At 52.1% G+C, this 12,398-nt stretch overlaps 1 protein-coding gene across 2 annotated transcripts in view; it reads right to left on the minus strand.

Annotated features, from left to right (window-relative positions):
* EGFLAM (EGF like, fibronectin type III and laminin G domains) overlaps window positions 1-12,398 on the minus strand; it is a 168,865-nt gene that overhangs the window by 87,082 nt on the left and 69,385 nt on the right. For both annotated transcript variants that reach the window (XM_060236057.1, XM_060236059.1), the window contains exon 6: window positions 12,149-12,284. In XM_060236057.1, the coding sequence (XP_060092040.1) occupies window positions 12,149-12,284 (136 nt within the window). The remainder of the gene's footprint in view (window positions 1-12,148; window positions 12,285-12,398) is intronic.

The following is a 12,398-nucleotide window of genomic DNA, read 5'->3' on the forward strand; positions in this document are numbered from 1 at the left end:
AACACAAAGCTCCCTTACACTGAATCAGTGCTTGGGTCCACCAAAGTCAGTATTGTCACATAAGAGAAGCCCTGTTGGATCAGGCCAGTGGCCCCTCCAGTCCAACACTCTGCGTCACATAATAACATAAGAGAAGCCCTGTTGGATCAGGCCAGTGGCCCATCCAGTCCAACACTCTGCATCACATAACAACATAAGAGAAGCCCTGTTGGATCAGGCCAGTGGCCCATCCAGTCCAACACTCTGGGTCACATAAGAACATAAGAGAAGCCCTGTTGGATCAGGCCAGTGGCCCATCCAGTCCAACACTCTGGGTCACATAAGAACATAAGAGAAGCCCTGTTGGATCAGGCCAGTGGCCCATCCAGTCCAACACTCTGCATCACATAACAACATAAGAGAAGCCCTGTTGGATCAGGCCAGTGGCCCATCCAGTCCAACACTCTGCGTCACATAAGAACATAAGAGAAGCCCTGTTGGATCAGGCCAGTGGCCCATCCAGTCCAACACTCTGCGTCACATAACAACATAAGAGAAGCCCTGTTGGATCAGGCCAGTGGCCCATCCAGTCCAACACTCTGCATCACATAAGAACATAAGAGAAGCCCTGTTGGATCAGGCCAGTGGCCCATCCAGTCCAACACTCTGCGTCACATAAGAACATAAGAGAAGCCCTGTTGGATCAGGCCAGTGGCCCATCCAGTCCAACACTCTGCGTCACATAAGAACATAAGAGAAGCCCTGTTGGATCAGGCCAGTGGCCCATCCAGTCCAACACTCTGCATCACATAAGAACATAAGAGAAGCCCTGTTGGATCAGGCCAGTGGCCCATCCAGTCCAACACTCTGCGTCACATAAGAACATAAGAGAAGCCCTGTTGGATCAGGCCAGTGGCCCATCCAGTCCAACACTCTGCATCACATAACAACATAAGGAGGGAGGGAGGGAAGGAAGGAAGGAAGGGAGAAAGGGAGGAAGGGAAGAAGGGAAGAAAGGAAGAAGGGAGGGAGGGAAGGAAGGAAGGAAGGGAGGGAAGGGAGGAAGGAAGGAAGGGAGGGAGGGAAGGAAGGAAGGAAGGAAGGAAGGAAGGAAGGAAGGAAGGAAGGAAGGAAGGAAGGAAGGAAGGAAGGAAGGAAGGGGGAGGGAGGGAGGGAAGGAAGGAAGGAAGGGGGAGGGAGGGAGGGAAGGAAGGAAGGAAGGGGGGAGGGAGGGAAGGAAGGAAGGAAGAAAGGAAGGGAGGAGGGAGGGAAGGAAGGAAGGCAAGGGAGGGAGGGAAGGAAGGAAGAAAGGAAGGGAGGGAGGAGGGAGGGAAGGAAGGAAGGGAAGGGAGTGAGGGAAGGAAGGAAGAAAGGAAGAAAGGGAGGAGGGAGGGAGGGAGGGAAGGAAGGAAGGGAAGGGAGTGAGGGAAGGAAGGAAGGAAGGAAGGAAGGAAGGAAGGAAGGAAGGGAGGGAGGGAGGAGGGAGGGAAGAAAGGAAGGCCGCCCCCCCCCCCCCGCTTTCGGCCCCCTTACCTTATTCCAGGGCGGCGGATCCAGCGGCGGCGGGGAGTCCTCCGGCGGCGGCCTCGCGGCGAGGGAGGGAGGGAGCTGCCGGGGCTGGCCTCTGGAGGCCTCCAGGGACCAGCGCCGGGCCTCTCCGCTACCGGCGCTGGCCTCTGGAGGCCTCCAGGGACCAGCGCCGGCTGCTCCGCGGCTTCCCCGCGGCCTCTGCTGGTCCCTGGAGGCCCTCCAGAGACTCTGGAGGGCCTCCAGGGACCAGCGGAGGCCGCGGGGAAGCCTTCGCTGGCTGGCGCTGGTCCCGGAAGGCCTTCCAGAGGCTCTGGAAGGCCTTCCGGGACCAGCGCCGGGTGCCCCGCGGCTTCCCCGCGGCCTCCGCTGGTCCCTGGAGGCCCTCCAGAGACTCTGGAGGGCCTCCAGGGACCAGCGGAGGCCGCGGGGAAGCCTTCGCTGGCCGGCGCTGGTCCCGGAAGGCCTTCCAGAGGCTCTGGAAGGCCTTCCGGGACCAGCGCCGGGTGCCCCGCGGCTTCCCCGCGGCCTCCGCTGGTCCCTGGAGGCCCTCCAGAGACTCTGGAGGGCCTCCAGGGACCAGCGGAGGCCGCGGGGAAGCCTTCGCTGGCCGGCGCTGGTCCCCGAAGGCCTTCCAGAGGCTCTGGATGGCCTTCCGGGACCAGCGCCGGGTGCCCCGCGGCTTCCCCGCGGCCTCCGCTGGTCCCTGGAGGCCCTCCAGAGACTCTGGAGGGCCTCCAGGGACCAGCGGAGGCCGCGGGGAAGCCTTCGCTGGCCGGCGCTGGTCCCGGAAGGCCTTCCAGAGCCTCTGGAAGGCCTTCCGGGACCAGCGCCGGGTGCCCCGCGGCTTCCCTGCGGCCTCCGCTGGTCCCTGGAGGCCCTCCAGAGACTCTGGAGGGCCTCCAGGGACCAGCGGAGGCCACGGGGAAGCCTTCGCTGGCCGGCGCTGGTCCCCGAAGGCCTTCCAGAGGCTCTGGAAGGCCTTCCGGGACCAGCGCCGGGTGCCCCGCGGCTTCCCCGCGGCCTCCGCTGGTCCCTGGAGGCCCTCCAGAGACTCTGGAGGGCCTCCAGGGACCAGCGGAGGCCGCGGGGAAGCCTTCGCTGGCCGGCGCTGGTCCCGGAAGGCCTTCCAGAGCCTCTGGAAGGCCTTCCGGGACCAGCGCCGGGTGCCCCGCGGCTTCCCCGCGGCCTCCGCTGGTCCCTGGAGGCCCTCCAGAGACTCTGGAGGGCCTCCAGGGACCAGCGGAGGCCGCGGGGAAGCCTTCGCTGGCCGGCGCTGGTCCCCGAAGGCCTTCCAGAGGCTCTGGAAGGCCTTCCGGGACCAGCGCCGGGTGCCCCGCGGCTTCCCCGCGGCCTCCGCTGGTCCCTGGAGGCCCTCCAGAGACTCTGGAGGGCCTCCAGGGACCAGCGGAGGCCGCGGGGAAGCCTTCGCTGGCCGGCGCTGGTCCCGGAAGGCCTTCCAGAGCCTCTGGAAGGCCTTCCGGGACCAGCGCCGGGTGCCCCGCGGCTTCCCCGCGGCCTCCGCTGGTCCCTGGAGGCCCTCCAGAGACTCTGGAGGGCCTCCAGGGACCAGCGGAGGCCGCGGGGAAGCCTTCGCTGGCCGGCGCTGGTCCCTGAAGGCCTTCCAGAGGCTCTGGAAGGCCTTCCGGGACCAGCGCCGGGTGCCCCGCGGCCTCTCCGCGGCCTCCGCTGGTCGCTGGAGGCCCTCCAGAGTCTCTGGAGGGCTTCCAGCGACCAGCGGAGGCCACGGAGAGGCCTCCACCACTGCCGCCGGGCCCCGCGCGCGGGCGGGGAAGGCGGGGAGTGAGGGTGGGAGCGTCCCTGCGCGTGCGCAGGGACGCTCCCTCCCTCACTCCCCGCCTTCCCCGCCCGCGCCCGCGGCCCACCGGCTCCGGGGCTGCCTAAACCGGGACCTTTAATGGTCCCGGTATAGGCAGCCCGGGATCCGGGATTGGGTGGTCAGATCCGGGAATGTCCCGGGAGACCGGGACGGTCTGGCCACCCTACCACCAAGTCCAGGGTTGCTACGCGAAAGCAAGAAACAGCAAACCACCTCTGTTCATCTGTTCCCTTGAAAACCCTCTGAGGTTGCTATAAGTCATCTAAGACCTGACAGCACTTTCTACCACCACTATGCACTGAAGTAATCATCCAATTAGCAATAACAGTGAATTCACAATTAGTTATCAAATGCTCTTCCTGTTATGTGATTCATTCCTGAATACTGATATGATGTAGCTCCACTAAGATAATCCCAAAGTATCTGTTCCTAAACAAAGACAAGCAAGATGAAAATCATAACAATTATGACAATTCACCTTAAAACGCAAAATGAAAATGCAAAAATTAACAGTACCTCTGGGATTCCTACGCACTATATATGTACTTTTCAATCCTTACCTCATTTGTCTCCACAACAACTTTGTTGAGGAGGCTGCTCAAATTCCTATTCTACGCATGAAGAAAGGAGACTGACAGAAATTCTGTTCATATTGTATTCATAGCAAGCAGATGCTGACCAGTAAAATGAACATTTTCCTATCAATACATGTTATTCAAACTTAAATTATATGCTGAAAGTATCAAAACACATTTAAAATTTATATGCATGACTACTTTTTTCCAGATTTACTTGAAACCACATTGGCATGCTGGGATCAATCTACAGAAGAGGGGAGGGGCTCTTCATCCCTCCCCACCCTCTTTTACTATAATCCCCCTCCCTTTTACTATATTTCTTGAGACAAAAGCCCCAGGAATAAGCTCAGATATATTTCAATTCACTTTCTTACTAGGGTTTCACTTGATAATCATCTAGGAGAAAGATGAGATTAATTGATCAATTAAATTAGCTGGAGTAACCCTAAATAGGTCTGCAGTATAAATCCCTGAGTGGGTTGGGACCAAATGTGCATTCCAGTGCAAATGGACCTCAAAACTTAAAATTTAAAGGCAGTACAGAAATATCATTACAGCATTCAGCAATGGCTCCACCCTTAAAACTCTCCCTGTCCTTGTAAATCTAGCAAGTAATAAGGAATGTCCAAGTCAAGCAATCCCTCTGGCAAGATAGATTTCTAGGTGGAGGGAATATTTGTGAGGGTGTGGACTTTCAATTATTCAAACTTCACCACCGTTCCTGGATGGAATTGTGGGAAACAAGTAGAAAAATATTTTGGAACTAACCAGGCCTCGAATTAAGCAGGAGCTCACAGGAGCACAGCTCCCGAATCTTTCCAAGAGTTCCATCTCCTCCTTCCTACCTTGTCCATTGAATAGCAGGTGCAGCTGCATAACAATCCCTGGATGAGGTCCACCATCTATTTTTCTACAAAGCAACCCCTGGAACTAACTTTCCAGAATCCACTCATCATTTGTAATTGGATCCAATACATTGCTTATTTTTACCAGCACAAGAAAAGTAAATTGGGTAGCCCACCATAAATAAAAATGCAGCATAAACATAAGCAATAAATTGCTGTGTATCAGCTATATTGGTCAATACAGTGAAACTATAGGATCTTAGCGTACAGCTGTGTATATTAAAAAATCGCTAAGAGACACCATAAATTTCAAACAACAAGACAGTGTAATGTAAAGGTCAGTGGTGTTCTGACAAAGTTTGCACATAGAGCTTCAAATAGAAAAGAGCATATAGCAAAAAACATTAACAGAAAACAGTTCAAAAGCAGTCTTTCCAATCACAAAGGAGTGACAATATTTCAGGATTTAGTTCAGTATTTATCATTAGAACCCAATCTTTACAATACATTCACAGGAGACCAACAAGGTTCAGAACATCTCTGTAAGATTTCCAGGTTCTCAAAATTCTAGAGCCATATTACAACATTTAAAAGACCATCAGGTGAGCTTAAATAAACATGTATTGTAAAGATTGGGTTCCAGTGATAAATAAGCCTCCAAACTGAAGAAAGACGGATGAAACATCTTGATATCTAGAACAGATGTCTTTAGAAGGGCTTCTTTTAGTTCCACGAACAAAATACTGGAATATTGTCACTCCTTTGTGATTGGAAAGACTGCTTTTGAACTGTCTTCTGTTAATGTTTTTTTTGCTACATGCTCTTTTCTATTTGAAGTTTTATGTGCAAGCTTTGTCAGAACACCACTGACCTTTACATTACACTATCTTGTTGTTTAAAATTTATGGTGTCTCTTACAGGTTTTTTTATGTACACATATTGGTTCATACAGGCATGGCTAAACTTGCTTAATGTAAGAGCCACAAAGAACGTCTGATGTTTGAGAGCTGCAAGACATGAACGGAAGGAAAGAAGGGAGGGAGGGAGGAAAATAGATGGGGGAGGAAAGAGGGAGAGAGAGGTAGAAAGAAAGCAACTTTAACTTTAAATGAATTTTTGGAGAAGTGATTAAAGAGATAAATGCCTTCTCTGAACCAGCCAATGAGGCAGTTGGGAGCTTGGAGAACCACAAAATATGTGTGAAAGAGCTAAATGTGGCTCCTAAGCAATACTTCCTCTAAGCTGCAGAGTCCTGTGAGCAAAAATTCTACATCATGATCTACTGGCATTAAAGTTGTGAGTGAATAATTCGGCTACTGCATAAATTAGTTTGCTCTGAGGCCATCCTTCCTGAGCTAAGACAAAAATGTGGGAGCCAGAGGGCAAAAAAGTGTGAGCTAGCTCACACTAACTCAGCTTAGAGGGAACGCTGCTCCTGAATTGTGGTTTAGTATGAGAATGGTGGGGCATGAATCCAGTTGGAGTTATCATGTCCAAAGACAAAATTCTATAATCAGAGTGTTTCATGTGTTATTCTCCTTTCTATTTCCTACTTCACACAAACCTTACTGGGTAGATCTCTTTCAGCACAATGGGGGGGGGCGACGAGGTGGAAAGTCTTTTGGGAGCAGATGAGCTGCTATGTGGGTGCAGGAAGGGTTTGCGCTGACGTACAACCAGTGCCGCCATAGTGGAAGGGAGTTATGTGCGCTGGGGGCCGCTTGAGCGCCGCTCCGCCCGAGGGCAGCGGTGCCTGAGGGCTGCATCCGAGTGTGGGCGCAAGTGAGGCAGAGCACGGAGTTCAGGTGGAGGAGGGGGTTGAGTTGGGGGTGCAGCCAGGCTTAGGCAGTTTGGGCCATGACACCCCCCCCCCTCAGAGGCACAACGTTAGGTCTGCAAAAACAGTGGCATGTCCCATTGGCACTCGTTGAAACCAAAAACAAAGGTCACCTCCACCGCTGCAGAAGCTCACAAACCTCTTAGGGAGTGGCGTGATTGCCTTGCCAATCCCCAAGTGCCTCGGGCTGACGAGCTCCCTCCCCAGCACCCAATTGCGGTCTCCCCCCTCCTAGAAACACTTCCACTCTGACCTCGCACAACTCAGTTGTTAGGGACAGCTTCGCATGGCGAAAAGCTCTGCCAGTGAACATCTAGTCATACAGATTTAGAGTGAAGGACAAGCAGGCATGTTGGTGATGGGTTTTGCACTGCGCGGTTGCTTTGACTTGTAAGCAGGAGATAGAGGCCTAACTGCTCTTGTTTCCAGGTCTCCATAGGTTCCAGGCTCCCAGAGGCTCTGCATGCGAGGACTGTCGCCCATGGCTGGGTAAGTTCCACTGTCCCCCCCCCCCGGCCTCCCCCTCCCCTCGCTCTCGACCACTCAGTGTGCAAGCCTCTCTGGCACTTGAACCCGGCAGTGGGCTCCATCAGGGGGCATTTGCTGACCCCGCTACCCTGTGCTGCTGCCTGCTCCCTTCCCTTCATCTTCCCTCTGCCGCTTTCCCAACCCATGGCAGGGCATGGGGGGAGGTGGCAGCTGCCCCATTGCGGGGAGGTGGGTCAGAGATTGTCCCATTAAGAGAGTGCCCGGCTGAAACACAGCCTGCTCTTCCAGCCGCCACCCCTGCAGGTGCTCTTGATCTGTCTCCGTTTTGCAGGTGGGACTCCAACACAGAGGCTTCAACGTGTGTTGCTCCACCGCCCCCCCACTCCCTCAGCTGTTTCTGCCCACTGCTCTGAATTTATTTATTTATTTATTTATTTATTTGGGATTTGTATCCCGCCCTTCCCACAAGTGGTTCAGGGCGGCTTCCAACAACTAATCAAACATAAATTTAACAATTTTAAATATAAAACAATTAAATAATTAACATTTAAACATTAAAACCAGTAACATTTCACTTCATAAAAACAATACAGCTTAAAACCAATAACATGTCATTTTATATAACAGATGGCTGGCCAGTTACGTCAAGTTTTATCCCGGCTAGGCGTAGGCTAGCCGGAAGAGGGTCGTCTTACAGGCCCTGCGGAATTGAGCCAAGTCCCGCAGGGCCCTCACCTCTTCCGGCAGCTGATTCCACCAAGTGGGGGCCATAACGGAGAAAGCCCTTTCTCGGGTGACTTTCAAGCGGGCTTCCTTTGGCCCGGGGATAGAGAGGAGGTTTTGTGTTCCTGACCTCAGTGCTCTCTGGGGAACATGTGGGGAGAGACGGTCCTTCAGGTAGGCAGGTCCCAGGCCATATAGGGCTTTAAAGGTAATAACCAGCACCTTGTACCGGACTCGGTACATCACTGGAAGCCAGTGCAGAGTCCGAAGACCTGGCCGAATGTGTCCCCACTTTGGGAGACCCAATAACAGCCTCCATCTTTAAGGAAGGCTCCAACAGCACCCCCAAGCTCCTGACTCTGTCCGCCGCCATCAGCGGCGCACCATCAAAAGCTGGCAGGGGGATCCCCCCTCCCGGGCCGCGGCGACCCAAGCAAAGGACCTCTGTCTTCGTTGGATTTAGCTTCAGCCCACTCAGTCTGAGCCACTCAGCCACGGCCCGTAATGCCCGGTCAAAATTTTCCGGAGCGCAGACCGGCCGGCCGTCCATCAGTAGATAGAGCTGGGTGTCATCAGCATACTGGTGACACCCCAGCCCATACCTTCGGGCAATCTGGGCAAGAGGCCGCATGTAGATATTGAATAACATCGGGGAGAGAACCGCCCCCTGGGGCACACCACAATCAAGTGTGCGCCTCTGGGATAGCTCCCCCCCTATTGCGACCTTTTGTCCCCGACCTTCCAGGAAAGAGGAAAGCCACTGTAAGGCCAACCCCTGAATCCCCGCGTCGGCGAGGCGGCACGTCAGTAGCCGATGGTCGACCGTGTCGAACGCCGCCGACAGGTCTAGCAACATCGGCACCGCCGAGCCACCCCGATCCAGATGCCGTTGAAGGTCATCTACTAGGGCAACCAACCACTGTCAACACTGGTCATCTACTAGGGCAACCAACACTGAATGGAGCCCCGCCCACAGCAAGACTGCCCAGTGCGCACCAGGGAGACTGTTGCACTCTGTTCCAGAAAAATAATGTCTGAGCTGTGCCCTCTTTTGTCTCTCCTGCTTGGCATCTGCTGCATGTTCCCTGGGCAACCCCCCTCCCCGTCAGTGGCCTCTCCGAGGGAATGCCTGGGAGGGTTGGCAGACTTGTTCGGGGGGGGGGATGGTCTATGAGCCGCCACACTGCCCCCGCATGGCTGGACAGGGGAGGGGGGTGCCGCCCCTCAGCCTGCCCGGGCTTAAAGCCTACCCGATCCCACAGAGTTGTTGTGCACAGGGCACTAAGGGGGGCTGCTGAAGTGGATGCATGCCTAGCGGCTTGCACTCTGAGTTCTGTGGCCGCCAGGGAAGGTGTTCCTTGCACATAGCAGAGGGCGGAAGCATGGCAACACCGGAGGGGGGGCTCTGGGGGGTGTCTTTAGGACTTTGTCTGGCTGCTCCCAGACACACATTCCAGACGCTGTAACTCCTGCACTTGGTACTTCCTGCTTGTCTGTGCATGCCTCTGTCCGCCTGCCTGCCATTAGCAGAGTCTCTGACAGCGAGGAGTGAGGGGATTGATGGCCTCTCAGGTGCAGGCTTTCTGCCTCCTCACCCAGTCACATCCAACGGGCTGGCCAATCCCGTGGTCCCGCGCAAGCCTGTGCCTCCCCCATCCCTGCCTCGGCAGCGAGCCAATGGTGTGCGCCTTGGCGGAATCACCATGGCGATGGATTCTCTCTCGCTCGTTGGGCCGCTCTCCCCCTCCAAGTGTGGTGTAACGTCTCCCCTTTGGAAGCTGACTGTGGTCGCTGATGCTAGTACTGCACTGAAGCGCAGCTACACAGCGGTTCTCTGGATTGGGCTGCCCATGTCTGCCACTGGGTTCTCTGTATGTTTTGCTTTAAAGAGGGGGCTGGGGATCATTGGAATTAATGTGAAAGCACATGATGAATTTCTGGACCAGAGGATGAGAATTCTGGGGTCATGCAATATGGTCTGTCCAATCCCTGCAAACCACCAAAGCCCACAAGTCACATTACAAAACACTGTCTGTGCACTCAAACATATTTCGTGGTCTGTTTCTTGGCTTCTAAATCATGTTGCTGCCCAGGGTCATGGGAAAATGCATGTCATACAACAATTAGGAAATCACTTGGATATAGTCAACAGTAGAACTAACTTTGCTAAACTGATTTATACATGTTGAACTGACTGCAGAGGACACTGTGAAAAGACCCAGCATTCCACACAAGAACAGAACACAGACAATTTTTAAAACTGAAATACCAATAATTTATTGCTAGGATGTGACATTCTTGGTCCAAATTAAGAATGTTTGTGTGTGAATTTAAAGGGTTGGATGCAGAGGTCTGCTGTGGAAGGCGGTGACGGATGTTCCCCTCCTACCAGCAATCGTTTCTGACCTCAAGAAAGATGACTCCTAGAGCGGGTGGAGTTGCAGGAGCCAAAATCTACAGGCATGGGGTGGGGGGGAGAGGGGCTGAGCTAAGGAAAGTCAAGAGGCTGAAACTGCCTTCTCCTCCCTCTCCCATCAGGACACTTCCACCAAAGGAAGAGATATCAAGGACAACTTAGCCCTCTCCCCTTCCTCATGACACTTGAACACACACAAAGTTGACCTACTCAGGGGTGGAATTCTAGCAGGAGCTCCTTTGCATATTAGGCCACACATCCCCGATGTAGCCAATGCTCCAAGAGCTTACAAAAAAGAGCCTAGTTCAGGGCGTACTGTAAGCTCCAGGAGGATTGGCTACATAAGGGGTGTATGTCCTAATACGCAAAGGAGTTCCTGGTTGTGCTCATAAAAGTCTTCTGGCTCCGACTACTTATGCATGCAGAAGGATGCATGGAGTAAAATGTGTGAGTTGCTGGTGATTTCATATGCATAATGCCATTATACAGAGCTTGACAGTTGTACATTTTCCACAAATCAATCCACAAATTAAATTACAAGTAAACACTATAAAATAATCATGGGAGGGCTTGAGATGCGGAGCAGCACATGGAAAACAAATCACTTCCATAAGCGGTGTCATCAGTATTTCTTCATTAAAATACTTCACATTTACTCGACAGTTTTGCGTGCCAATGCAAATTCTTAAAAGGGTGGATTTAACAAAAGGAATTCGTTGACTCTTCCCAAGTTTTTATTTTGCACTCAAGTGCCTGCCTCAACCCTGTCTACACCAACTCTGACATTGCAATGTTTTGACTGATAGCAGCCAGAGGGCTTCCAGGCTCACTGTGACATCACAGGTAAGTCCCCTGTGGTCAGTGACAGCCACAAGAAGCCAGTAAAGTAGCTATTTAAAATAGTTACTGAACACCCAGCAAAATAAAATATGAAAGTATTTCTGAAAAGGCTGAAGTTTCCAAGAGTTTCTAAGGTAGGCTGTTTCTTCACTGGTGGGCAGCCACAGAACACTGTATTTATTTATGCATTTATATCCCACTTTCTCTCCAGTGGGAGCCCCAAGCAGCTTCAAAACTGCTTCCATTCTCTATTTTATCCTCACAACAAGCCTGTGAGGTAGGTTAAGCCGAGCCAGGGTGACTGATCTAAGCTCACTTTCCAAGCTTCCATGGTAGAACAGGGCGTTGAACCCAGTTTTCCCCAGATGCTAATCAAACATTCTAACCACTACGTCACACTCACTCTCACCATTGGCTCTACAGCCATGTTCACATGTTACAGTGAACATGCATACACCTGCCCATGAGGAAGAGCCAATGCATGTCCACTTTACAATACAAACCAGGGACCAGTACCCAGATGGATAGATATGTGGGTTTGTAATCAAAATGGGTAGCTGTGTTACTGTCTGCAGCACTAGAAAAGAGCAAGAGTCCAGTAGCACCTTAAAGACTAACAATATTTGTGGCAGGATATGAGTTTTCATGAATCACTGGTCACTTCTTCAGTGGCTCACGAAAGCTCATACCCTGCCACAAATTTTGTTAGTCTTTAAGGTGCTACTGGACTCTTGTTCTTTTCTATATGGGTTTGTATCACATGTTTGGTTGTACATGCACAGAATGTATAACAAGAGTTACCCAATGCATGTTTTTAAAAATCAAGTATACACTGTATACAGAGTGAACACACATTCACTGCTGAACAGAGCATTCTTACTCCCTAGAGAGAAGAACTTTTAATCTGTCTTAGAGCTTGCAAGAAAGCATGGGATATGAGGTCTTTCAGGTATGTTGACTCAAACAGTTTGAACAAATGAATGAATGAGAAACATCACTCAGACCAAGAAATCAATCTGAAACAGACAGGAACGAGAATGTCCACAAATTCAGTTTCAATCCAGAAACAATCACCTGATAAACTCCACTGTGTAGTACTGTATTAGGGAACTTCCTTCGCTGGGACCTGGTTTCCATGATAGGGCAACTTCTGAATCAGAAACCACGATGACTTTGGGTTGGAAAGGTGGATCAGGAGGCATGCATTTATCTAAGATAAAAGAAACACACATGTCATATGGTCATCTTAGTCGCTTCACTTTTTAAAAACCCAGACAAATACTGTTTGCTAATTCTAAGTCACTTGGAACACTGTAATTTTAAA

The sequence above is a fragment of the Heteronotia binoei genome, chromosome 4 (genome assembly GCF_032191835.1).
Source record: "Heteronotia binoei isolate CCM8104 ecotype False Entrance Well chromosome 4, APGP_CSIRO_Hbin_v1, whole genome shotgun sequence".
In the NCBI taxonomy this organism is placed as follows: Eukaryota; Metazoa; Chordata; class Lepidosauria; order Squamata; family Gekkonidae; genus Heteronotia; species Heteronotia binoei.